The 27,151-nt window shown below is 41.0% G+C and overlaps 1 protein-coding gene across 4 annotated transcripts in view; it reads right to left on the bottom strand.

Annotated features, from left to right (window-relative positions):
* The window catches only part of HSPA4L (heat shock protein family A (Hsp70) member 4 like), a 65,272-nt gene that overhangs the window by 11,284 nt on the left and 26,837 nt on the right, over positions 1-27,151 (bottom strand). For 2 of the 4 annotated variants that reach the window (XR_012158552.2, XM_073341089.2), the window contains exons 4-16: positions 23,229-23,351; positions 21,848-21,947; positions 19,109-19,242; positions 17,862-18,106; positions 17,701-17,777; positions 13,731-13,882; positions 12,927-13,033; positions 12,290-12,423; positions 8,044-8,246; positions 4,927-4,974; positions 2,630-2,734; positions 1,712-1,852; positions 186-311 (exon numbers count right to left, since the gene is read on the bottom strand). Coding sequence is in view for 3 of the 4 variants with exons in the window: in XM_073341089.2 (XP_073197190.1) it covers positions 186-311; positions 1,712-1,852; positions 2,630-2,734; positions 4,927-4,974; positions 8,044-8,246; positions 12,290-12,423; positions 12,927-13,033; positions 13,731-13,882; positions 17,701-17,777; positions 17,862-18,106; positions 19,109-19,242; positions 21,848-21,947; positions 23,229-23,351 (1,695 nt within the window). In the remaining variant the exon portion in view is untranslated. The remainder of the gene's footprint in view (positions 1-185; positions 312-1,711; positions 1,853-2,629; positions 2,735-4,926; positions 4,975-8,043; positions 8,247-12,289; positions 12,424-12,926; positions 13,034-13,730; positions 13,883-17,700; positions 17,778-17,861; positions 18,107-19,108; positions 19,243-21,847; positions 21,948-23,228; positions 23,352-27,151) is intronic. The other 2 variants (XM_073341091.2, XM_073341090.2) reach the window with 2 other exon arrangements.

Below are 27,151 nucleotides of genomic sequence, written 5' to 3'. Positions count from 1 at the left end.
ACTGAATTGAGTTGGATAGTTAGTATGCCTATGTTTTAAGGCTATTGCACTTCTCCCAGGAATTAACCTGAAGCCCAAAAAGAAAAGCAATACTTACTTAATTCATATAGCTCCTACCCGTACCATACTCAGTATTAAATAAGTTCAATGTTAGAACGGTTATAAATTTGTATTTGGCTTCTTACTTCCTCAGTGATGAATTTTTCAAAGATACCACACAGCTTGTCTCTGAAATCATACACATACTCTTCAACAGCATTCTTAGCATCATTTCTTTCTTTCTCTAGCTTGTCTTGCATCATCATCTTCCCCTGTGAGGATAGAAGGAAAAAAAAAAAAGCTCAAAATCCGTTTAAATCTGATGTACAGAAACATCAAGAGTGCCATATTAAAAATTGAAGTGTTATCCTGTAGCAAGCTATTCCTAGCTGTGCGGACTTTTTCAGATTCGAGCTAATGTGACTTCTGTTTCAACATAGGTGCTATTCAGAGCTTGTTTAGTGGCAGCACAAGAAAAAAATTCTGAAATGCAACAGGTTTTACATTGCCTAGCTGTTTGATCACTAATAGAGAACAATTATCAGACTGACACTGAGATAACAGATACTCTTGTTAATAAAGATCCAAACTGGGGATGATCTGAACTTGAGTAAGACATCCTCTTATAAACATGGGGGCTTTGACAATTTGAGGAAGCACTAGTTTAAGCAACGAGGATTTTTGGAGCATTTTAGATTGAATTATGCTGCAGAGTTGCCTACACATAAATAGTCCCTGCTTTTTTTTTTTATGACCAAGTTACAGGTGTGAAATCTGATTGTACCCCCTTCTACCACAGAGAAGCAGGTAGATTGATATAATTTTCTATTTTTGCAACCTCTAGCAGCTTAGTTCTGCCTTTTCCTTTCTTCCTCCAAAAAGAAGCTTCCAAACCTCTGAATTTTATTTTCTAATCCAAGTTAACATCCTAAAGGAACTTGTATCTTTATTGGAGGGCAAAAGTTTGCACTCTTAGCAGATCAGAGAAAAGGAATTCTCATTTGGGAGCTGAGTGGCATTACTACAGATTGATGGGATCAAGAAGCATTTCTTCAGCTGAAGAATACTGGCATGGGGCTGGAGAGTGCTGCAGACGAGAGGCTGGACAATGGTTTGCAAGTCATGAGGAATTATTTTGCCTTTCAAGGGATGACAATTCCTAACATGCTCAAAAATGATCTTCTGAACAGCAACTGTTTGTAGAGATCACCATTTATTCCACTTCTAGACATTTTCCCTGCAATTCCTAGACAAACAGGATAGCTGAAGATGAAACCTCTGTTAAAAACTAAAGACTGAAAAAAGTTGCATCCTTGTCAATTCTACCTTTGCCCCAAGAAGAACTAGCTCTTGTCAACCAGCTGTCTCTAATGTACTACCTCTTTCTGGAAATTCTTAGATTCATTGCGATCCCCAACCAAAGAGACTTACGCTAAAGTTAGTGGCGATGGTTTAGCCTGAACTGCACAGACCTTTGGAGACTAGGAGTTAGAAATTTTCAGTTTATTAAGAAAAAACTGGTATGACTAGTGATATTACAGAAGTTTCAAGTAAATTTGGTAGTTATTTAACTCAGGAACAAGCTAGTGTATGCTACCAACTATTTCTTGGACAAGAATTCTTTGCATGGAGATTTGAATATGAGTGAATCTTCAAGGAACTATGCACTTACCTCATTTTCTATGTAGCTATTGATAAGGTCCTGCCCCAATTGTTTATACAGACTAGCCTGGATAGGTAGTTCAATACTTTTGATCTTTGCTTTAGCTTTAACAGGCTGGGCTAGATGATCTGACTTGTCTCCTGAAGCGGTCTACGGAAAGAATTACATTCTGAGAACTATTTGACACTATGTGTAACATTTCTATGGTAGTCCAAGGTATGTGACTAAAAAAGGAGAATGCCAAACATGAAAATGGAACAGCCAAGAAAGAACTGAAAAAAAACTGCTGCTGCTGCACTACTCCAGGGACACTGCTATCTTAACTTTGTATTAAGTTTATGTGCCTTTCTAAAAGGCAGAGTTTGAGAATAAATATCTATAGTAAATTTAAAATGAGAAATGATGAAATTAACATTACTATTAATTTTTGGAACACTAGCAATGCCTTATATTGAATTTGACAAAGATGTGAAATCAGGCAGTAAGACTACATTAAACACTGCTTGAAAAGAAAATCAGCCCAAGAGCTCTTTAAATTGGTTGCAGCAAAATCTCTGGTGCCTGTATTTCCATAATCCGTTGTCTCAAAAAAAACCCCAAACTTGTCATAGCATCAATGTGAATCCCATTATTTCTTTAATGTCAACTTTAGGGAAATGTTCTCTGAACTCTTAAAAATGACAACTTTTTCAACACTTCTTTTTTGATACGAGTTTAACTGTACCATGGCAGTACTACTAATTATAGTTTTGATACTCCTAGAATAATCCCTTGTACTTCAATTGATGAGATATACATTGGGAAGCGTATATAGATTTACATATTTATTGGGAATACCAAGCAAAGAATGGTCACATGAAGACAGGGAAAAAAAAATCAATATGGACAAATTCACAAAAGTTTCCTTTATTGATACTTGATACAAACCTTTGTTTCAGTTCCTCCATGTTGTTCACTTTCCTCATCTGCTTGGCTTGGCTGTTCTGCCTGGCTTTTGTGATTGCCTTCCTCTTGGTCAACCTGCATTTTATCCTAGGAAGAGAAAGTAACATAACTGAACACCCAGCCTTGCTCAAAGATGTTCTTCTGACTGGAGTCAACTACTACAGATCAGCATTTTATTATAAGACACAGTGCAGCCTGTTAGTTTAAAAACAGGACAAAATCCTCATATGTAACATAATTAAAGTGACCTGTTTTGAAGCAGTCTTATTCTGTGTACTTAATTCAGAAAAAGATTATGAACTTTTAAAGCTAAAAAATATTCTGAAATAGTCCTTTTGAATGTGCCTTGTGACAAAGTTACAATAAGCCCGCAGTACTTACACACATTTAATTGAAAGTAAGTTGTTGGCAAGGAATAGAAACGACATATTTTAAGAACACAACACCGACATGGGTAGGAGAGGAAAAGATTCTCTATGGAACAGTCAGAACTTCATCAGATATATTGCATCATCACAAGTTTACACTTCAAAATCCAATGTGAAAAAACATTTTCATTGACTTAATTTTTACTTACATATATAGGCATAGTAGGACCATGAAACTAGTTTTCAGTGTTAGTGTCAAAGTCTTACTGCAATACTTATTGGGCATGCTACTGGGGTCCTGTATACAGCCTCTCTTGCTCCAAATGAAGGGGAAGCTGCCAAGAGCTTCTAACACTAGTTGTTCTTGGGTGGGTGGACACCCACTATACCAGATCAGCACTTGTTCAAAACCAGTTTTGTGAGAAGGTGGGATACATCATCCCAGTTTGGGTCTAATTTCTTCCTGAAAGGCTCAAAGGAGGGTAATTAAATCTGAACCCCTTTGAAAAAGGTTATGTCAACTGGGGTCTTAACTCCCCCCTGCTTTACAACTACTATATACTATCATGCTCACTAATTTCTGTACCATGGAGGCTCTTTGACACTTTCTGGGTGTATGAAAAGCAGCAAGCAGGGCAGGACCATGATATTAGCACTTGAAAACTAGTTTTATGTACCTTCCATGAATAATTTCTTTCTAAATTTTGTAAATGTCAAGATACAGCTCACGTAGCATATTAGAACTATTTTTAGACAACACTAGGAGTTGCTGGCATATCATTTTTTTAAAACAAATATGTGATTCTCCCCCCGCCCGATTTTGTTGCCCTGTATCTTTCCTCTAAGTAACAGCCCTATGATTAGTTCACCTGTTCCTGATTCCTAGATTCAGGTTTTAATGAGGACATCACAATTACTGTGAACAATTATTCAACACATGAAGTCAGTTCAACTAGCAGCTGAACTGTTTAGTAACAAAGATTGTGTTGTCATGTAGACACCTTTAATAATAAAATAGGGAACACAATGTATGTTAACTCAGTAGAAATGTCTGTTAAATAGTCACATGCACTCAACTATTTAAACACCAGAATTAAAACAAACAGCAGCAATAACATTCAGAGTTCACATGTAGTTTGGAGTCTCAAGTACTTCAAAACAAAATTGCACAAGACAGAAGTCTGTCGGATTTTAAAACCTTGTGTTTGTGGTTGTAATGCACTTACATTTATTGAAGATTTTTCAGTTTTTAATATTAGGGAAGTGATAGCCATAAAAGCAAAGCTATACAACACTAACACATAGGAAAAATGACTAATACTGTTTCTAGAATTCAAAATGCATATTTACTTTCTAATCACATTTACTCAGTTTGCTTAAAATGAATCCTTTAAATTTTAAGTGGCGAGTTTAGTATCAGTAGATTGCTAAATTTTCATACTGTACTTAAAGGAAAGTTACCATTTGCCATTATAAGAAGATTAGAAGCAATTCCAAGAAAAATAAAATTCCTGGATTTGCCTCAGAATACACATAAATGCAAAGTAAATTACTTTTAAATTTCTCTTTAGTACCTGACAGCAACACAAATGCACATGGACTAACTCAATTATTTCCCTATATGTTAATAAGATTTGTTGTGAAACTTTAGGCACCAACATATATTGCGAGTATGAAATAATTTAGTTTGCTAAACTACTGTCTAACAATATACTTTAAAGCAGCAGCAGGCTACTTCTGCCAAGTTCTTAGACTTGTCCTTTCAGAAGAGAAATGCAGTTTTCAACTTATTGTTCTTACTGTTCACACAGACTACCAAAGGCAACAGTTGGAAAGAGGGGAAGGGGGAACCTTCTCCATATTTAAGAGAAACAGCTAATTATAAGAATACTGCATATATGCATCACAAACCTTATCCTCAGAGTCAAGGGTATCATCCTCAATTATGAAAGAGAATTGCTGACAAGCACCATAGTAAAAACAGAAGACAAATTAGGAAGAATAGAAATACTGTCATGGAAGAAAGCCTAGAGATAAAAGTGGTTACTTTTGTATTGAGCACAGTGTATTATTATTCTGAATATTCTCCACATATAGTACATTACGTGGAAATGTCAGCCATGTCTTTTTCCATTACTTTTTACATTTTACTTATTAATAAGTGTCTTCAAAATGTGTCAAAGGCACTTTTGTATTCCTTGAGAAGTATACTGTAAGTTTAAAATATTAACCCATTCAAGTTATCAGAGCACAAAAAAAAACCCTTATGCTTATGTAATGCTAACTGCTCTACCACTTGTTCTAACCTTCATAAAAACAAAGGTTGAATGAACTAAGTAAGAAAAACTAGAAAAATATTACCGTGGGAGGAAATATAGATGTTTGGAAGAGAAGGTTCCTTCTAAACAAGTCCCTATCCTGAGGAGCTCACAACTGAATTCAGACAAGTTAAAATGCAAGAGGATGAGATAAAATGAAATTAGCACAAATCTTCTGGAAGACAGAAAATTAGCTTCAAGAAGAGATTTAAAGGAGTAGGCAGGCAAGGTGCTTCACTTACACAATAGTAGGCTATTTTAATAGGAGCAGCAACATTCTGGATACACTGGGGGAGGTGGCAGATCAATTTGAGAAGGTGAGATGTTGGGACTCAGAAGTGGTCTGGATTAGCCCAGATGAATTTATGATCAAGGCAAGGACCAAGATTTTACCAGCAGGGACAGGGAATAGAGGGTAGATTTCAGAAAAGTGAAAGAAGGAAACCACCAGGATTTAGCAAAAGCCTGGATGGAGAAGAAAACGAAGGGAACACTGAAGTTGAGTCTAACTGGGAAAAAAGTTATAAATGGTGATAAAGAGAAGTGACAGTTTTGGAGGAGAACAGGAAGTTTAATAAGATGACAGGAATTGCAGGAACTATGCCACAGTTAGAGGCAAGCTTGAATGGGAGGGGAAGAGACTGAAGATAGAGGGCTACATTTGTGGGGACTGCCACACAAAGCATCAATGAAAAAATGCAGATAATGGAAGCAAAAAAGGAGGATACCAAGAAAAGAAATCTGAGGGATGCCAGGGAAGAAAGGAACCAGAGATACTAGAGCAACAGCAGAACATGTCAAGTCCCATTGCAGAAGCCAAAGGATAAAGTACAAAATGAGCAGCAGCAAAAACAGAGCACAGATTAAGCCAAGTACAGAGAAGTCTGACTTTATTACAAAATGTTCACTTGTGACCTCGAGCAGTTTCTCTGGAGAAGAGAGAGCGGAAACTGGATTGGAAGTCAAGACAGTGAGAATACAATATGCTCATGAACCTTTCGTATGAAGTGTCTGGGGGTAAGACAGATGAGTGGATGATGAATTTCAGTTAGCAGGACACAAGAGCATGTTTTAAGGCAGAGAGAAAGGAGCACAGTTGAAGAGGAATGGTCACAGATGGATAATAGGAGGGGCACCTCATTCAGAAACAAGGAATACAGGAATGGAGAGAAAGGAGGAAAGTTCTTGATGGACTGGGTCAATATGGTCTGCAGAAATCTGAAGACAGTCACCAGGAGTTGAAAGCATAACAGTCACAGAACACAGGAATTGTTTAGCAAGCACCTTCGGCAGAATCGAAGGAACAAATAGAAGGGGTAGAGTAAATAAACGTATGGTTGAATAGCAGGAAGTAGAGTTATTATTTTCAGCTGAGGTACAAGTATAAAAATAGTTAATGCAAAGCAAGAGCCCCATAAGATGAGGGTCAAAAAATAAAATGTGGGTGGAGTTGAAGATAGAAGCTAGAGAGCTGGCAAGCAGCAAGTATCAGAAGGAAGAAAAGATGAGAGGTTAAGATTAGAGGTGTCAGAAATTAAATGAGCAATAGCATGAAGGAGAAGTGGGAGAGTTCTTCCTATTGCCAGAAGGCTGCATGCTGCTCTTGACATCCATTGGAATCGCCCGTGTAGTTAGGACATGCGCTCTCAGAGCCAAGTGATAGATCCCAAGAACAAAGGCAAAAATTTGGACTAACTTAGTTAAGACTGTAGTCCTGTACGTATAAGCTGTTCATGTGACTATCTCTAGAAGAGACCACAGCAGGAGCAGGAAAGAAAGGTAGATTAAGCTTGCCTATTGCTTTACCAACAAGTGCAAGTCTGCAGTTGTGCATTGTAGACGACCCAGTGTCATGCAACTCTCTTATTCTCTTCTCCCTAAAGAAGAGTCTGGAGTCCAAGGGTTGCATGCTTTTAAGGTTAGGACATGCTGAGGTAATGGAACTGAGATGAAGACTTGAGCTGATTTCCAAGTCTTATGGGGATTATGTCACTGACTAGTAGATCACAAAGTTTAAAATGCCAATTCCTCAGTATCAGTGATTAAGTATGGCATAAAATTGTAAAAATACTGTAACATTTCCCCATCTTTCAGTCATGCAAGCAAGTTTGCACTTAAAGGTTTTCATGATTAAAGTATATAAAATGAAAAAATGCAAACAAATTAAAGTTTAGCTGATTGTAGTTAAAGATGAAATATAGCGATTTTCCATAAGATGCACAGAACCTAAAACTGTTTTCATTAGTAAGCTTCATTGAACAAGTACCTAATTTATTTTATGAAGTGTTTTATAAAGTTTGTTGGAAATTAAATATCTTTCCTTCAAAAGCAACATCATTGTTGCCATTCAGTGCTAATATTAAAAAATGCTGAAAACTGTTAGCGTTAGCAGAAGATAAAAAATTGAGGAAAATGTAACACTTTTCTATGGGCATCTGTGTGAATCTTATTTTCATTTGTCTTTTATACTGTAAACTCCATGTGGAGTGAAAGGTATGTGTCTTGTGTAGCCCTGAACATATCATTACTGCTTACTTAAACAGAAAGCTGCACACATATGAGATTAATTGATGATGCAGTCCATTCTTGTAACAAATAGTAATGAAAGAGGGAAAATAAATCACTCAAAAGTAGCAGACTGGACTTAACTACGATTTAATCTTTGATTCTCTATTCTTTTGTTGCAATTACAAGGAGAAGTTTTACGTACCAGCTCATCATCTTTGCCTTGATTCTTACATGATGATTCTGTGTCCATAGGTACATCACTGTGATCTCCTTCCACATTTTGCTTCTCTATTACTGATGCATTAGCCACACTGAAGATTCCATGTACATTGACACGTACTTTAACCTTCACTTTGGAATTGTCACCGTCATACTGAGGACCAACGTTCTGAATAGCGAAAAGCCCTAAAACAAACAAGCAGCATATGAGGATTAATCTGGTTTTCTGGAAAGTCTAGAGGGGCAATCATTCCTCAAAAATATTCCCCAGATCTGCTTTCACTGCCAAGCACTTTAAAAGGCCATGAAAGATTTCTCCAAAACACAAGTATTTGTAAGTTTAGAGGGGTAACTCAGTAACTAGAACAATGTCTAATTTACCCCAGACATTCCTTTAACAAATGCAGGAACTTCAGTCGTACAATCTCTCCTGTATATAATTAATATATACCTGTGAAGAATTCCATAGTCTATATTCTGTGAGAAGCAATGGATCTAAGGAGAAAATGAGCACACAGGATTGGGAATCAGTTAGTCCTCAATTTTGATCTTGGTTCTGCCACTGACTGTGGCACCTTGGAAAGTCACTTCAAAAATCTGCCTCAGTCTCCCCAACTGTAAAACGAGGATCTCTTTACATGAGACATTGCAATAGTTTGTACAGTGATATTAACATGTAAAACACTATACATAAGTACCTTTTACTAAGTACCCCAAACTGATACAATTGGGCTCTGAGGTCGCTGGAGTGACAAACACATTACTATTCTGGAAGATTGGAAGAATATACTTAACCCCATTTTCTTAGATCTTCCTTCACTTTTTATTTTTTTAAATATCGTTGCTTGCAGGAAGAGGGGGCTAAATTCCATCAAGTCTTTCTGCAAATTATTCATTCAGCTCTAATTACAACCATTCTGCTTTGATATGCACCTCCATGCCTCTTAGAGCACACTGGGACACATTGCCTTTTGTTCACCTGTACTGGCTTCTGACTAGTTTCAAGGTGCAGGTTGAGGTGCATTACAGTGTTTAGCAACTCTAGTGCCACAGGAAATAACATGGGTCAAAAAACTGATAATTACCGTGTATGTGGATATTAATTGCTTACCTTATCTTCAAACTATACCCACATGCAACAAGAAAGTTTACCAAATGGCTGTTACTCTGGTAATGACTGACATGAAGTTTCAAATTCAGCTGCTCTAGTTATACATGGACAGAAAAGTCTTCTGAATATGTTCCCCATTCTCACTCTACCCTATCTATGAGCTGAATAAATTTTGCTCAGTCTTTCACAAAAGTTTATATTTGATTTAAGACCACCAGGCATAGAAAATATGAGCACAAGTAAGATGAGTGAATGACAAAGAACTTTAAGGTTTCTTGTCTATAATCAGAGTTCTTTGATGGACTCTGGCACATTTCCATTCATGGGATGTGCTGATTCCACTGTCAGAATTACACAAACTTCTCACATCAGTGCTCATTGCGGTGTTCTGACATCCTGTCCAACTCCTTCTCCTCCCTGTTCCTGAACATTCTGAGGGCAAGGCTACGAAAGGGGTGTGGAGCACTCTGGCCATCTCAGATCCTTCTACCCCTCTTCAGAGCCAAGATGATAATTAGGACTCTAAAGAAATGGGGAAGGTAGATAGGGAGTGTAAATGTATAATCAACCTTCAAGAACTCCAGTTACAGGTGAGTAACCTTCATTTCTTCAAGTTGCATCCTCCCATTCCCACTCCTGGGATAATTTAGAAAGCAGTACTCTCATCCAAGGAAGGTAGGATCCAGAATCCTAATTAAACAGCAACTGAAGTATGGTGCTACTAAGCTTATGCCCAAATAAATTTGTTAGTCTCTAAGGTGCCACAAGTACTCCCCGTTCTTTCTGCTGATCAGAATGCTGACTTTAACAAACAGTGCTTCGTAAAAGTGGGAATATATAAAATATGGAAACATACCTAAGGCATTCCACTGAAGCAGCCTTTGCCCTTGTAGAATGTAATCTAATTCCCACTAGCACAGGAGTAGAGAAAACTTTATAGCTCTCCTCTATACACTACCTAACCCACTTAGACAGGGCATGCAATTACATCCCGCTGCTTTTATTATCCCCAAAAAGAAAAACAACCCCCGCACCAATTTGCTGACTTTCTAAACAGGGCTAAGAAATTTAGATAGAAAGGTAATGCATTTTTAGCAACTCGTTTGTGAAACTTTGACATATGGGAAAAGGACACTGGCAGATTACTTAAATGATTTCTTTCGCAACCAGTTATAACCTTAGCCAAAAAATTAGGATGAGTATGGAGTATCACTTTGTCCTTGAGGAAAACTGAAGGCAGATCAGCCATGAGTTTGCTTACTCTTCTAGCAAGCGTTATAGGTATAACAAATGCTATTTTGACTGACAGGTGAAACAACAAACTTCACTCAGAGTCTTCCCAGTTTGAGTTGGTTACGAACCCTTAATGGTGTTGGATCTTTAACTAGTAAACAGATGGTCCCCTCTAGACAACTTCATACATCTCTTTAGTATGTCATGAGTAAATACAGTCTTCTCAATTAGATTGCGATAATCAGATATTGCTGCTAAGTGAATTTTAACAGATAAGGAGGAACTGAATTGGAGCTGAAGTAGGGAGCACACTGCTACTAGATCAGCAGTTCTCAAACTGTGGGTTGGAACCCCAAAGTGCGTTGCGACCCCCTTTGAATGGGGTCACCAGGATTGGCTTAGATTTGCTGGGGCCCAGGGCTGAAGCCCGAGCTCTATTTCCCAGGGCCAAAGCCAAAGCCCAAGAGCTTCAGCCCTGGGAGGGAGGGCTTAGGTTTCAGGCCCCCTAGCTTGGGGCTGAAGCCCTTGAGCTTCAGCTTTGGCCTCTCTGTCCAGAGTGGTGAGGCTTGGGCTTTGCCCCCACCCGGGGCAGAGAGGCTCAGGCAGGCTCAGGCTTTGGTCCCCCCTCCTGGGGTCATGAAGTAATTTCTGTTGTCAGAAGGGGGTTGCGGTACAATGAAATTTGAGAACCCCTGACCTAGACCAAATATAAGGCAAATCCCAAACAGAGATATGCCCCCAAAGTAATGAGTGCATCAGTTTTTTGGATGTCAGTTTAGACTTCTCTGTGCCATCAGCATCTCTGTGGTAATTGCCCAGGCTCACCACTTGCATCCACAGTCAAAGCCATAGTGTCCAGATCTCCATGCCTCCAGAGGGGGTGTATCCACCTTCTTCTATGACTACAGACCTGTTGACTCAGCCGAATGTCTGAATTTATCAGCTAGACCCACATTCACTGTTCCTGACAGCTTAACCCATACAAGTCTGACCAATCTAGAGAGGTCCTATTTACTAGAACTCTGACTTACTTTGATAACTTCCAGGAATCGTAGACTTCCAAGTGCTAAAGACTTCAAGTAGAAAAAGTTTCCAGTTTAGTCATCTAGTACAGGGGTTCTCACACTTCAAATTGAATATGAATCAACAAAGTGATGCAGTTGCAAAAAAGGCTAATATTCTGGAGTGTATTAACAGGAGTGCCATATTTAAGACACGGGAGAAAACTGTCTCCTTCTACTTAGCACTGGTGAGGCTTCAGCAAGAGTCCAATTCTGGGTGCCACACTTTAGGAAAGATGTGGACATATTGGACAGAGTCCAAAGGAGAGCAACAAAAATGATAAAAAGGGTTTAGAAAACCTGACCTATGAAGAAAAATTAAAAAAGCTGGTCATGTTTACTCTTGACGAAAGAACACTGAGGATGGACCTGACAACAATCTTCAAATACTGTTATAAAGAGGCTGTTATAAAGAGGATGGGGCTCAATTGTTCCCCATGTCCACTGAGGACAGGACAAGAAATAATGGACTTAATTTGCAGCAAAGGAGATTTAAATTAGATATTAGGAAAAACTTTCTAACTATAAGGGTAGTTAACTTCTGGAATAAGCTTCCAGGGGAGGTGTGGAATCCCCACCACTGACAGTTTTTAAGTACAGGTTGGACAAAATACCTATTAAGGATGAAGTAGGTTTACTTGGTCCTGCCACAGTGAGAGGGACTGGACTTGACACGGAGGTTCCTTCCAGCTCTTCATTTCTATGATTCTATGCCAAAACATTTGGCTCAGTAATTTATATAAACTTTTTAAAGGAATGTATTTTTTTTTTAGAAAGGTGTACAAAAGATTATTTAAAATATATTTTCTATGATCTGTTCTCACCTATTCTGGGTTCAGGATAAGGTATTTCATTTGGATGGGTATAATATGCTTCCAGATCAAAAGGTTCCTTCTTGTGGAAAGTAATAACTTTTGAAAATGGAGCAGCATGGTTCTTACTGAAAACTTCACATTCCCTATAGAAATAAAAAGGGTTCAAGTAAATACAAGTAACAGTTTATATAATGACTATGAATCAAGTTATATTAAACCCTGTTATGTTAGCTGTGAACATCCATGCAAACAAATGAAACATTTAATACGCATTTGCTTTGGCTCTGGAAAATTATTTTGTATTCTCTAATTTAATTGAAGTTTGAAGACAGAATGAGAGCTACAAACTCAACCACCAACTTGACAATATTACATTTTACATGTATCTCTAGGTAGAAAGCTTTTTAATGTATACAAAGTTAAAATTAACCATCTTATGGTAAACTAAATCAGAACAATGTGACATGGGGTGACTGAAAATAACTGGTAGTAAAATGATATGTGACTCCAACTTCCAGAGGCAAAATGATTAATGACAATACAGTATAAGAGGTAGACTAGATGAGCTATTTTCTGGTGTTTGCAGGTTTGATCTTCCCACACCATCAAGTCTTTTTGTGTATTTTTATTTTCAAAGTAAACTTACCCAGTTCCTTCCTCATAAGAGGACTTCCATCTTAAAGTTATTGAATAAGGAACAACATCAGTGATGGAAAATTCACGCACCTTAAATGCTGGGGAGAGAATTGCACACTGGAAGAGAGACCAAATTTTGATTATGCATATAGTTTAGTGAAGAAACACATTTACCTGAATTTAGCATTGTTTCTCTTCTATAAAACTAGCATGCTGGCCATGATTATCTCAGAATGTAAAATATTTTTAAAATGAACTACACATACTAACATTGGGGCAGTTTTAAGTCACTTTCATTAAGGATTATCTTCTTAGTTAAACTGATGGAGAGAGCGTCTAGAGTGTCATTTTAAGTTTCATTATAGTAACACTTAGCATGATTATAGTGACTGCCAGCCAGGGACCTCAATGAGTTTTTAAAACAGACTGAATTAAGCTTCAAAAACACTGTGAGAGGTAAACACTCCTATTTTACAGATGAAGGAAGTGACTTACCCACATTAGTGCAAAAAGTCTGTGGCAGAACTAGGAAGAGAACCCAGATATTCTGACTTTCACTCCTGTACTTTAACCACAAGACCATCCTTCCCGTCATTACTCTCATAATTATTACCAAATGTGACAACTACAACAAATGTTTAAATGATTAGTGAATACGATAGTGCAAGAAAGAACGAATGCTTAGTATGAAGACCTTAAATCCTGAGATGAGGGACATTTTGTTTAAGCTGTAGCATTCTTTGACTTTTGGTTACTGAACAATTTCCAGCAGTGTGCGCTGTAAAACGACAAACTAGGATCTTAACGGCCATACCTGTAATGCGCAACCTCTTGCGACAGCTTCATCTGCATTCAGCGTAGTGCTTATATCTTTACAGAAGAACTTAGATATTTGTTCCTTCACTGCTGGGATTCTAGTGGCTCCGCCTACAATTTCTATACTGCTTATGTCTTCACGCAGTAGTTCTAGAAAAGACACAGTTCAGGCCATAAGTTAAAGAACTTAGCTTCAAATTACCCAAAGCTGACTTTGGGGTGGGGGGCATGTAGCTAGAGATCATATCGCTTGGATTCTCACTCTTGACTGAAAAGCTCAAGGTGGTCTTAAAATGAAACTGAATTATCTAGACACTACAAGAACCAGTGAAGATAGGTCAATGGCCAACACTGTACAATGAGAATTTTATATTCAGTTGCAATGTCAAAAAAATTCTTGCCCCTCCTTTAGTCTATGGGAGTTTCAGGCTGTAAGTGCAAAAATCTAGATTAAAAAAGTTACTTATCTTAGGGCAGGTCTTCACTACCCGCCAGATCAGCGGGTAGTGATCTATCTATCACGTCTTGTCTAGACACAATAAATCGATCCCCAAACACACTCCCCGTCGACTCCGGAACTCCAGCTCGCGAGAGGCGGAAGCAGAGTCGACAGGGGAGCAGCAGCGGTCGACTTGCCGCCATCCTCACGGCCAGCTAAGTTGACCTAAGCTACGCCAACTTCAGCTACGCTATTCGGACAGCTGAAGATGCGTATCTTAGGCTGACCCCCCCCCCCCCCGCTCGGTGTAGACCAGGGCTTAGTGACTGTGGTTCTTTGAGATGGCTATCCACATGGATTCCACTTCTATTGTGCATGTGCCTATGCACACATAAAATCAGATTCTTTTGACCAACAGTGTCCATTGGGGCTGTGCCTCTATGTGGCTACCCTCTAACCCACTTCCCTCCCCTCCCCAGAAGGCATAAAGGGTACAGGGAGCCTAACCATCCCATAGTTGTTCCCCCAATACAGAAGCCAGGTGGTATAGGATTCCATAGCAGCAGGGAAATAGGAGGGTTAAAGATTCCATGAGGACACCATCTTAAAGAACCATATAGTTAACTGTAAGATAAGTAGGACCCTACCAAATTCATGGCTGTAGCGAGGTGGCAACAGATCAGGAGGCTGCAGAGCCAGGAAAGCCATGCACACCATGCTGGAAGCTATGGGAAGGGACAGGAAGCAGAAGTACAAAATGCAGGCAGTCCCACAGCTCAGCTGGGTTGGAGCAGCCCAGGGAGATAGACACTTCTCCCCCGCTGCCGGAGCAGGACGTCAAGGAGGAGCTCCTGAGGCTACCACCTGAGCACTGGCCAAAGCTTCCAGGACTGCCACCTGACTGACACCGAGAAGATGCTGGGGCTACCACCTGAGAATTGGCCAGAGTTCCCGGGGCTGCAGGCCAGCCGAGGTGCCAATGAGCGGTTGAGGCTATCACTGACCACCAACCCCGGGGAGATGGAGGGCACGTACAGCACAGAGGTACCAAACCCCAGGGAGGTAGGAAGTAGCCCAGGGAAACTAGACAACAGTCTGGTTGGGCCTTGGCCAGATACTAAGTCAGTGTGTTGCCAGCAGATTCCTGCTGACCCAGTGGCAGACTACTCTGCCACTGTTAGGGCCCTGGACTGAAACCCGGTGGAGTAGGGTGGGCCCGAGTCCCTCTACCCCCTTCCAGCTCACCCCTGGGGTGACAGCCAGCCCACATTAAGTCAGGAGACCTGTGTTTGGTGCTTAACCCTGCCTGAGGCCCAAGACTGCCTTACTGCTCTGTTGTTGCAAGGAGCATCTGCAACACAGAGGTCAGTGCCCGAATCAGTGGCACAGATGTTGGTACCAAGAGAAGTCTTAGGTGGATAATGAGTTTATTCTATAATCAAATAGTGCCAAGGCATCCGAGGGACCTGTCTGGGCTAAACTATTGTGGCTCAGCAGTCTGACAAGATCTATGACTCATTTTATTAAGTCCTGGGGAAAGTGACCTAGGCTGGCACTCAATGAGGTCCAACCTGAGTTTCAACTCACAAGAGTAACAAGGAGTCCAGTAGCACCTTAAAAACTAACAGATTTATTTGGGAAATAAGCTTTCGTGGGTAAAAAACCCCACTTCTTTATTTGGGCACAAGCTTTCGATGCATCTGAAGAAGCGGGGATTTTTACCCACGAAAGTTTATGCCCAAATAAATCTGTTAAGTCTTTAAGATGCCACCGGACACCTCGTTGTTTTTGTGGATACAGACTAACATGGCTTCCAATCTAACCCACAAGAGTGCTAGCTGAGGAAGCCTGTTCTGGCATAGTAGGCCCTTTTCCCCCTCTAGTTCTGAAGCGGCTTTCATAGAGTGCACTCCTGAAGAGAGAACTTAAAAATAGACCTCTCTCCTCTTCTGTGGCATCTTGGAGAAGGAGATACAGATTAAACACCTATCAGGGATGTACCCCTCTTTAAGGCCCCCCCCCCAAGAAAACGTACTTCAAATGCCTGACATTGAGCAGAATAGTCACATGACAGGAAGGGGCAAGTTTTAAACACTGGTGATTTTGTTTCAGCCATAACTGTTAAATCTCAGTAACAGGAGAAATCCCCAAAATTAAAAAAAAGTTGTGTGGGTTTTTTGTTTGTTTTTAAAGACAACAGGTATAAAGAAGAAAACTAAATACACCCACACATACGTTGAGCAAAGTCACACAGCGCATAGAAATTAAGCCATTGTAGGGGTTCTGTCTCACTGCGATGGCAGTAAGAAGGAACAGTTGTGCCTGCTCTGTTCTTTATGCCTTCAGGTTTGAGAGGTGGGAAATGTACATGAGAGAGGGCATCCAAGGCACAGGTGAAGGGCTAATGGATGCAACTGGCCAAGAGAATTTGATCTTGTGTGCATGGTACGTGCGTGCCAGAAGTAGAATCCATGTGGACAATCACTTGAAGACTAATCTAATGATAGAGTTTCTTGGGTGAAATTGATTCTTTTTTTGGCTGCAATACAGAAATAAAAAAAAAAAAACACACACATTCACGAGAAACATGATGAGCAATCTGCATTTGTGGTTTCAGGTCAAATTTGCAGTTCTGGATTTGCTTCATATGGACATGACTAATATGCTCTCAGGCAACTTTTAGCTTTCAGGCTCTCTCTTCTCTCTCCTCATTTTTGCATTATTTATTTAGTCACATTTTATTAGGTCAGCTCACAAAAGATATTCACAATTTTTCCTTCCCTTTACTTTTAATATGTTTTAGGGGTAAATCAGAGAGTGGCCTTTTTGTCTCTGAAAATCCATCTAGATTTATTTAGCCCCCAAAAAAGAAAATTTTCATATGTGCTGCAGGGCTTACACTGCAGGCTTTTCTCCTAAATTCTCATCATTCCATCTGCACTGACCATGCTCCCCTGTCCCACTAAGCACTGTTGTGAAGCAGCTACTGCAACTCTTCAAACACTTCTGATCACTCACACAGGTTATTTCAGTAGTATGTAATTTTTTTTTTATTAAAGGAAAATAGAAGTCACATATAAAAGGCTATGCTAAAAAGTTTAAAGGTTGCAAAGTCAAGCACTTAAAAATTAGGAAACACAAGAATTAAGGTTTCTCGGTCAGTTGTATCCATAGTGCAAGCAAAATGATACTCCTTAACTGCATGATTATATTCCATTTTTTTCCTCAGAACCCCACCTCATTCATTGTTCAGGATGAATGGTGCTCAATAAATCAGAGATACATACTAAATTGTGCCATATTTGAACCAAAAGTCCCATGAAAAAAGTTACGCAATCACATAACCATATCATAATGCCTACATGGCAAGAGAGACAAATTAAGCTTGCCTCAACGACCTTAACTGACAGTTAACTTTTCAGTGCTTAGCTTTGCATCTTTTAACTATTTTTGGTATTTAAAAAGGTTTAGCAATTTTTTTTTTGAGCCAGATAACAAAACATTGTACCCTGAATTAACTTCTACTTACTAGCTTGATCCATTACTGTTCTTAGAGGAAGTTCCACTTTAGCTAGGAGAGGAGCACATAACTGTTCAAACTGAGCTCTGTAGAAGAAGAAATATTGTGTTACAGGCAGAACTAAAACCACCATATTCTGGTTGGAGTTAATGTAATATGCATTACTGTACCTGTTCATCTTACTAGAGACATCAAGATCATCCATGAAGCACTCAATGTTGAGTGGGAGGTCAGAAGAATTTGCACTCATAAGCTTCTTCAGCTTTTCACTTTCCTGATACAAGCGCAGCAGTGCCCGAGCATTCTCTTTCACATTCAGTTTATATTTTGTCCTGAATTCCCCACAGAAGTACTCTACTAAAGCCTCGTCAAAGTTTCTGCCTCCCAAAAAAGGGTCAAAAGCAGTAGCCAAGATCTGCACAGAAGTGAAATGTGTCAAGTATATAGTGATCCTCTACCTCCTGCCAAATCAGCATTTTCCATAAATTCTCCACTCCGTGAAGCTTACGGGCATATAGAACTGAGCAGTTCTGGACATACAGAACGAAAAACTGGGATCTTTATCTTGTCATGCTGCAATCTCCCTATGTAAAAATACGCCATTCCATTGAGAAAGTAAAATCTGCTAATACTCTTTCTTGCTTAAGTTTTCCATTGGGTATGCATGTCCTTGTTCAGAGCACAGCATGCCTAGAGTATTTATCTAAAAAGAACTGAGACCACAGAGCACTTTAATTTTTCACACAACTTTTGTAGCTACTGTGTTTTGTTACTGAAGACAAAAGTAGTCTAGGATAAAAAAGAATTAAGCCATTACCACCCCAATCTTGAAAGGAGAAAGTCTCACAGATACAAAATTAAAATTGTTGAATTAAATGTACTTAGCAAACATCCCTAAGTTAGAGTTCAAAGAGTCAACTCTCCTCCCCGACTCCCTTTCAGTGCCTGGCTGGGAAAACTGCAATTCAGCTATAGCCCACTTCATTTCTCAAGAAAGTTAAACAAAACTTCATTTACACTGGAGAGGAGGTAGAGAAGTTGCTTCTGTGACTTCTCCAGTTAGAGATCAGATAATTGTACTCCTGGACTATAAAAGATGGGACTTTAAGGCTATGCACCGACTTTCCAATTCTAACTTCTACTCAAAGAGATTCCTTAGTTGTGTGGCTAAGCATTCTCCTTCTACAGTGAACTGCTGAAGAAATGCCATGAAGGATGGTCATTTAATAACTAGAACGCAGGAAAGCTTTTATTAGTTACTACCCTTTCATACATATTTACTACAACCCACACCAGGCATGACATTTTACCCATTCAGAAATGCACTTCACTGAACAGTTTCCTGAGCATTGTCCCAATTAAGAAAGACTACTGTTGCTTAGCCTCTGGTGCAACAATGTAGTAAAAATAAACTTACTTTCAGTTTTCCTTTGTTAAAAGCACAAACCGAAACTTGGTATGCAGAATGCCCCATATCTACAAAGACTATATTTCTTGGTTTCTCCTCCAAGGCTGGTAGATCTTGCTTATAAATTCCATAAGCTAGTGCAACTGTAAAAATAAATAAATACATTAAATTAGATGTCTCAAGCAATTTTCAATAATTTAGACTTTTTTTAAAAGAAGTTAACTTAAAGCTCTTAAAAAAATTAGGACTGTGTACAAAAATTCACAGTAACTTGCGATAATATATATTGAAAGTCTACACAAATTTTCACTTTGTTAACATTAAATGATTTTGTTCTAAAGTGACAAAGATAAGAGAAAGTTACTCACCTGGTGCAATAACTGAGGTTCTTCTAGAGGTTTCCCCCTGTGCTCCATTTCATGTGTTCGTGCATCTCTGTGACACTGATCAGAGAATTTCAGCAGCAGCGCCCATCTGGGTCACACATGCGCCATCTCCGTCTCACGGCACCCCTGGCACCTTGTCTGGCACACATGACCTGACCCCCTCAATTCCTTTCTCTACTGTAGAGTACATAGTGTGAATTCCGAAGCAGAGGGGAGGACGGTGGGTAGTCGAGCACGCATAGGGGAAACACATCTTGAAGAACCTCAGTTACTGCATCAGGTGAGTAACCTTTTCTTCCTCAGGTAATGTCCCTGCGGGTGCTCCACTTCAGGTGAGTGTAGAGCAGTACCCCCTCTGTGGGCAGAAGGGGTTTCGGAGTTGTCTGAGTAATTGAAGATAGTTCTGCTAGGCCTAGCAGTGTATCAGAGCCTAAGGTCTGGTCAATTGCATAATGCTTTATGAATATATGTTCAGAGGCCCAGGTAGCTGCTCTGCATATGTCTATGAGTGGTACACTGTTTAGAAAGGTTACTGAGGTTGCTATAGATCTGGCTGAATGAGTTCTGATCCCCACTGGGGGTTGTCAATTGTTTTGTTGGTAGCAGAGGTGAATGCACCATGAGATCCATTTTGAAAAGGAACTGCGGGGGTCAGGTCGTTTGCACTGGATATGGCACCAACAGCACCACAAAACAGGGATGGCGCATGCGCAACCCAGACAGGCACTGCTGATAAAATTCTCTGATCGATGGCTCAGGGACGCACTGACACCTGAAGTGGAGCACCCACAGGGACATCACTCAAAAAAGGACATGCCATTGACAGTGGTCCGCAAACTGTGGGGCGTGCCCCCCTACCAGGGTGCGGAGGAACATCCAGGAGGGTGCGGCAAGGCATGGGGCCACCCCCACGAGAGGGTGAGGAAGGAGTCCCACCCAGGCCCACTCTGTCCCCAGCTCCACTCCAGCCCAGCTCCCTACTCTAAAAAAGTCACTGATTTAAATTGCTCCACCTGGATCCCATACAATTTACTCTACTTTGACACTCCTATAATGGAAGCATCTCATCACAGCCACCCTTCTTTTGGCAAATGAGAATTTGATCTACCTTTTGCTGTAATCAACCAATGGCTCTCAGATTGGCCAAAGAATTTGTAATACAGCAATGAACAACTGGAATGAGCAAATTACTCACTCGTACAAATGGTGTTTGTGCCAAATGCTGTAATTGGACTCTAGGCTGAGACAGGCTGGATAACAAACTGAGAAAGATATGTACTTAAATCTGAGGGGGAGAAAAAAAAAATCTGATTTGGATGGAGACTTCATAATGACTATGAATTAAGCATTTTGTCAGATGTCAGACTGACAAAATGTCCATATCATAACCAAGAGATGCACATGTTATTGCACCTGTTAATTAAGGGATAATGGATCCAGTTGCCAAGGGAGGGAAGTACTTCAAAAGTACATGAACAAATTTGGTGGTGACTCTGGCTTTGGAGTATAGAGACAGATGCTACATCATTGTTGATAGAGAAGAAACAGATCTGAATATTCTTTCATTCCCAAAAATCACTGGAGGGACTAAACTGGTAACAATTAGTTTTCCACAACTTCTTTTCAGATAAATAAGGAATAGTAATCTTTCATGATGAAATTTTAGAATTAATGGTCTATTAATAAAGGCACGACAGTCATGACTACTGTAGTCAGCATTTCAACACAATTATTCTTGTTTTCAAATATGAATTAAAAATGTGACTCCCTACTGTAATATATATTTAAGCTATACATTAGTAGGACTTCACCAAAACTAGATAAAGTTTGAAACATGGTACGGTCACACTCCTGCATGCAGACTAGTACTCTTGGCTTGATTTGTGGATTGTGTATATATAATAGTATCTTTTCTGCAGCACATCCATCTCCCTGAAACTAAACAATACTACGAAGAGCTATCTGGTCTCAAGCCACAGACATAAAGCACCCTGTGGTACGGTTCTTGGAACGTAGCAGTCCTGGTTTTAATGATAATTATTATTATTATTTATTATTTAAATAAAAAAACACTCCACCCACACCCCTCACCTTCCAAAGTGTTTTTTGTTTGTTTGTTTTTTTGGTTTTCTTTTTTTAAGTGGAGAACACTACTACAGATGTAATATTTTAACTGGACTTTCAGAAAAGAAAAGCATAACAGCTAAACTATCAATATTTTATAGGTGACTTTATATATTTTTACTACACAATTGGTTATGTAATGATCATTCAGAATCCAATCTTCCAAGTTTAAGAGTTTAGACTGTTAAAAATAGTGTTACACACTTATTCCTGGTCTGCTTCTAGCAAGTATATTTACCTGCTGTAGTTTCATTCATCAGCCTCAGACAGTTTAAACCTGCAACCTGCGCAGCTGCAATTACAGACCTTCTCTCAGCATCAGTGAAGAAACTAGGGACCTGTTTTCAAACCAAGTTTGTACTCCATTATACAAATCTCATTACACACAAAATCATACGCTCACTTTAAAAGTTAATATATCCATAAAACAAAACAATTCCATAAATTTGACTAACATGTAAATTTAAGACACCAATCATATTTAGTTAATACAGACTGATTAAAATTGCTAAATCTTTTAAAAAGTTACTTCATTACAAGTTCCAATTATCCAAACTGGTATTAAGACAAATACATATCCTGCATTGTCAAGATTTACAGAATCAGTGACAGTCCAGATGCACGATGCACAAGTGTTTCTAAACACAAACTACATTTAATATATTTAACACTAAAAAAATCCCAGATAGCATAAGATTTCAAGAAACAAGGTTTAGATTTTAACAAAAAGTTAGTTTAACTATTTACTAACAGAGAAAATATTTAAACATTTATATAGCACAGTAAAATTTCGGCTCATTTTCTAAACAAATCGAGGACATGTCTGACCCCAAAAGCATATGCCATCTGGATATAAGAAACAAAAATATGAAATAATTCCAAAGACTGAGGCTCCTTATTACAGGAAGCTACAGCTCAAGCTTAACTCCAGGGTGGTTGAAGAGTATCAGAATGAAGAACAGAAGGGAGGCAGGAAGAATGAAGCTAAGATAAAAATAAGAGGACCCCTCCCCCCAAAAAAGGCCCAACCAAAGTTGTTTTATTTTTTTAAAATTAGAAGCTCTTTGTGGTAGGTTCCGAGTCTTATTTGTATGGCACATATTACACTGGCATCCAAAATGTGCTATGAAAACTCTTTTTTTACATTGTGGTTCCACAAGCAAAAAGAACTGAGAGATTTTGTAGAAATACACAAATTAGGTATAGCTCTCATATTTAAGGAAAACTGAAGGTGGAGCCCTCAGAATAACAAAGTTTTGGCACTTCTGGTCTACACTTCTTGTACAGTAGGTCAAAAATGTAGCTATAGCATGTGTTAGGAAGCCTGCTGCTGTACTAGAGCTTGTCTGAGGAACACCACAAAGTCATCACGCAAATTTTGTCTCTTATCTCCACTGAGTATAAAACCTCTACACAAGATTTGCCTGTATTTTGGTGAATGGTATCAGATATTAAAAATATATTTTGTGCTTTTCAGCATATATTTATAGTTTTATTTTCTTCTGGGTGGTTTCTGGCAGCACCTCACATGGCTCTTTTCCAGTTAACACACCATTATAATGTACTGTTTATATACAATTACCCATAAGCAGAACTCTGGTAAATATATTACAACTTACAGAAATCACACAGTCTGCCACTGGTTTTTTTAGTGCGCTTTCTGAAGTCTCTTTAAGCTTGGCCAATAGCATTCCTGTAACCTGTTCAATTGCAAATGGTCTCTCTTCATCTAGGTATCGCACCTGAAACACAAGATTAAACAATTACAAAGCAGACATCAATATTTTCCACAAAGAAATGTTTTGTTTTATGGGCTGTTTCATTCCAATACTTCTTTGATCTTTATGTCCTAAGTGCAACCACTTTGTAGGTGGGCAGTAGGTGTGCATCTAATTATTTTAGACAAGAGTTTTCTAAATCTTTTCTCAAAACTTTCCAACAGAATCAGAAAAACCCACGTATTATAAATAAGATGGAATCAAACATGTCATATGTCAAACCAGCAGACAAACCAATGTCCTCCCAGAGATGATAAAATCATGTTTGGATTTCTCTTTTAGAGTTTGTCTAGTTTAGATTTCAAGCCTTTCTGGGCAGTGACATATCTTTTTCTGAGTTTTCACCATACCATGAGCCCAGAAAGCACTCAAAACACCAGCAACTGATACTATAGCTACACATTGCTTATTCCACTCAAAGGATTTGAGTTGGCCTGGTACATGTGTGTGCAGAAATCCTCGAGGAACCTGTATTAATTACTGAGAATTTATGCGTGAGGAACTGAGGCTTAGGTAAAAGAATGTATACCAAGTGACCTTAACTGCTTGTATAATTCTCTTTCAAAATAAATGACCGTGCATTAAGCATATTCGTTTCCAAATTCTCACTGGTGTTGTCAAACACCTGCCCAACCTTGGGCCATTAGAAGATCCGCTTCAACAGAAGGCAGAGATGGTGGACAAGTGAACCTTTACTGACAACATGGACAGCCCCTGCTGCTTGAGATGGACAAGGCAGTCCAGTATAAGAGATAGAGAGGTGAGCATCAGGGATGACTGAAAATCTCTTCTACTTGGCAAGGTAGGTAGCCTTGGTGGCGGGTTTCCTACTGCCAAGAAGGACTTGTCTAACTGGGTCCAAGCAGGAGAGCTCCATAGGGTTCAGCCATGGAGCTTCCACACCATGAGGTGCAATGACTCAAGGTTCGGGTGCTGGAGACAGCCGTGATTCTGAGTTATTAAGTCCAAGAGGAACGGCAAGGTGACTGGGGCTTCCATGGACATTTCCAGAAGAGATGTGTACCAATGTTGGTGGGGCCAGGCTAGAGCTATCAATATCACTGAAGCTTCTTCACTCTGTATCTTGAGGAGAAAAGACAGTTACCTTTTCCATAACTGGTGTTTTTTGAGATGTGCTGCTCATGTCTATTCCACAATAGGCGCGCATGCACCGGTGCTGGAAGTTTGTCCCCTAGCAGTACCCGTAGGGGGGAGCGCCCCCCCGTGACCCCTGGAGCGGCGCCTGCCTGGCGCGGTATAAGGGGGGCTGTGCTCCCCCCATCCTCAGTTCCTTCTTGCTGGACAACTCCGACAGAGGGGAAGGAGGGTGGGCTGTGGAATAGACACGAGCAACGTATCTTGAAGAACAAGGTGGAAGGCTTTTAGGTAGATGTCATGGGCTATACATAAGTCCCACAGACTGAGAGCTTTGTGGCAGAAGGCAGAGGATCGGGCGCCACCTTTCCTGTTGATATAGAACATCGAGGCCGTGTTGTCTGTGAGAACCCTGACTATCTTGCCCTCCAGGTGTGAGCAGAAGCCCATACATGCCAGTCGCTTGAGATCAAGTTCCTTGACCTTTATATGAAGGGGTAGATCTTGTAGAGACCACAGACCTTGGGTCTTAAAGATCCCCACATGGGGCCCCCATCGCAGGTCCGACGCGTCGGACGCCAGCTCCAACGACGGGGCCTTGTCCCTGAACGGGACCCCTTGGAGCATGTTGTTTGGGGCAGACCACCACTGCAGGGAGGTGATCACCAAGTTCTGCATGGTGAACACTTTGTCCATTCTGTCTGTGGCCTGGGAGACCTGCGAGGCCAGCCAGAGCTGAAGGGGCCTCATTTGGAGTCTGGCATGACGGACCACATATGTGCACACAGACATATGACCCAGCAGTTGCAGGCAAGCCCTGGCTGTTGTCACCAGGAACCTTGTGACCAAGCTGATGAGCCCTTTCAGGGTCTCGAACCTGTCTGGTGGGAGAGAGGCCCTGGCTGACGTTGCGTCCAGTAGCACCTGGATAAACTCTATGTGTTGGATCGGGACTAAGGCGGACTTGGCGTTGTTTATCAACAGGCCCAGGGCAGTACATATGGACAGGAGGAGCGCCACATGATCCCTCACCTGCGACCAGGAGGTGCCTTTGACTAGCCAGTCGTCCAGATATGGCAATATTTGGACCCCCTGGCGTCTGAGGTAGGCCGCTACCACCGCCATACACTTTGTAAAGACCCTGGGGGTAGTGGACAGACCAAATGGTAGGACTGTGAATTGGTAGTGACTCTATCCCACCACGAAACGGAGAAAGCGTCTGTGCCCCTCAAATATGTGGATGTGGAAGTATGCATCCTGTAGATCGAGGGCAGAGTACCAGTCCCCGGGATCCAGGGAGGGGATGATGGAGGCCAGGGAAACCATGCAGAATTGGAGTTTCACTATGTTGTGGTTTAGGCCTCGCAGGTCCATGATGGGCCTGACCCCCCACCCCCTTGGGCCTTCGGGATAAGGAAATACCGGCAGTAATACCCCTTGCCCTGGAACTCCTCAGGCACCACCTCTATAGATCCTAGGTCCAGGAGCCACCCCACCTCCTGCTTGAGCAGAGCCTTGTGACAGGGGCCCCCCAGGAGGGACAGGGGTGGAGGACAGTTGGGTGGGGAGGAGGTAAACTGAAGGGCGTAACCTCGGGAGATGGTGTTGAGGACCCATCGGTCCGAGGTGAGCTGCAACCATTCCGGGAGGAAAGAACACAACCGATTGGAGAAAGAGAGCTTTATTGGGGGTAGATTCCTGCTGAGACTGGCGGGGTACCCCCGAGCGTCCCGTCAAAAATGCCTTTTGCCCACTTGCTTGACCCTAGAAGACCCAAGCTGGGGGGCAGGCCGGGATTGCTATTGTGGACGCTTTCTATAGTCCTGCTACTTTTTGTGAGTAGCCTCATACTTCGGGAGGGCGGCCTGGGCGGGAGCCTGCTGCGGCTTGAAATTGGGTTTTGCTGGAGTAGAGACATAGAGGCCCAAGGTCTGGAGGGTCGTGCGGGAATCTTTCATGCCATGCAGCCTTGTGTCTGTTTCCTCAGCAAACAGAGCTTTCCCATCAAAAGGCAGAGCAGAAGCCATGATGCCCGTCTCATGGACGCCGCTGAGGCCATGGACCATGCAGCCGTGACTGCTGCATCTGAAGAGGCCTGCAGGGATGCCCCTACGGCCACCACCCCTTCCTCCACGAGCACCTTAAACTCCTTATCGCGTTCCCGGAGGGAGTCCTCAAACTTGGGGAGGGATTCCCAAAGATTAAACTTGTAGCAACCCAGGAGAGCCTGATGGTTTGCTACTGGTAGCTGAAAGCTTGACGACGAATAAACTCTTCTCCCGAAAGTATCCAGCCTCCAAGAGTCTTTGTTCTTGGGGGTCCGGGCTGGTTTCCCCTGCCGCTCCCTGTGGTTGACCGACTCGACCACCAAAGAGTTGGGTGCTGGGTGAGTATACAGATACTCGTGTCCCTTCATGGGTAAAAAGTACTTGTGCTCCACCTTTTTAGAGATGGGAGCCAATGAGGCTGGTGTTTGCCACAGGGCATTTGAAATTCTTGCCACCCCTTCATGGAGCAGCAAAGCCACCCTGCCCGGTGCCGAAGGGGACAGCACATTGAACAGGGATTCTGAGGGCTCTTCCATCTCCTCAGCCTGGAGATGGAGGCTCACTACCACCCTTTTTAGGAGGTCTTGGTGGGCGAGGTAGTCCTCCTGCGGGACAGAAGGG

This window comes from Lepidochelys kempii, chromosome 4, assembly GCF_965140285.1.
Source record: "Lepidochelys kempii isolate rLepKem1 chromosome 4, rLepKem1.hap1, whole genome shotgun sequence".
Classification (NCBI taxonomy): Eukaryota; Metazoa; Chordata; order Testudines; family Cheloniidae; genus Lepidochelys; species Lepidochelys kempii.
The sequence above is the reverse complement of the archived record's forward strand: the minus strand, read 5'-3'. Positions and strand labels throughout refer to the sequence as shown.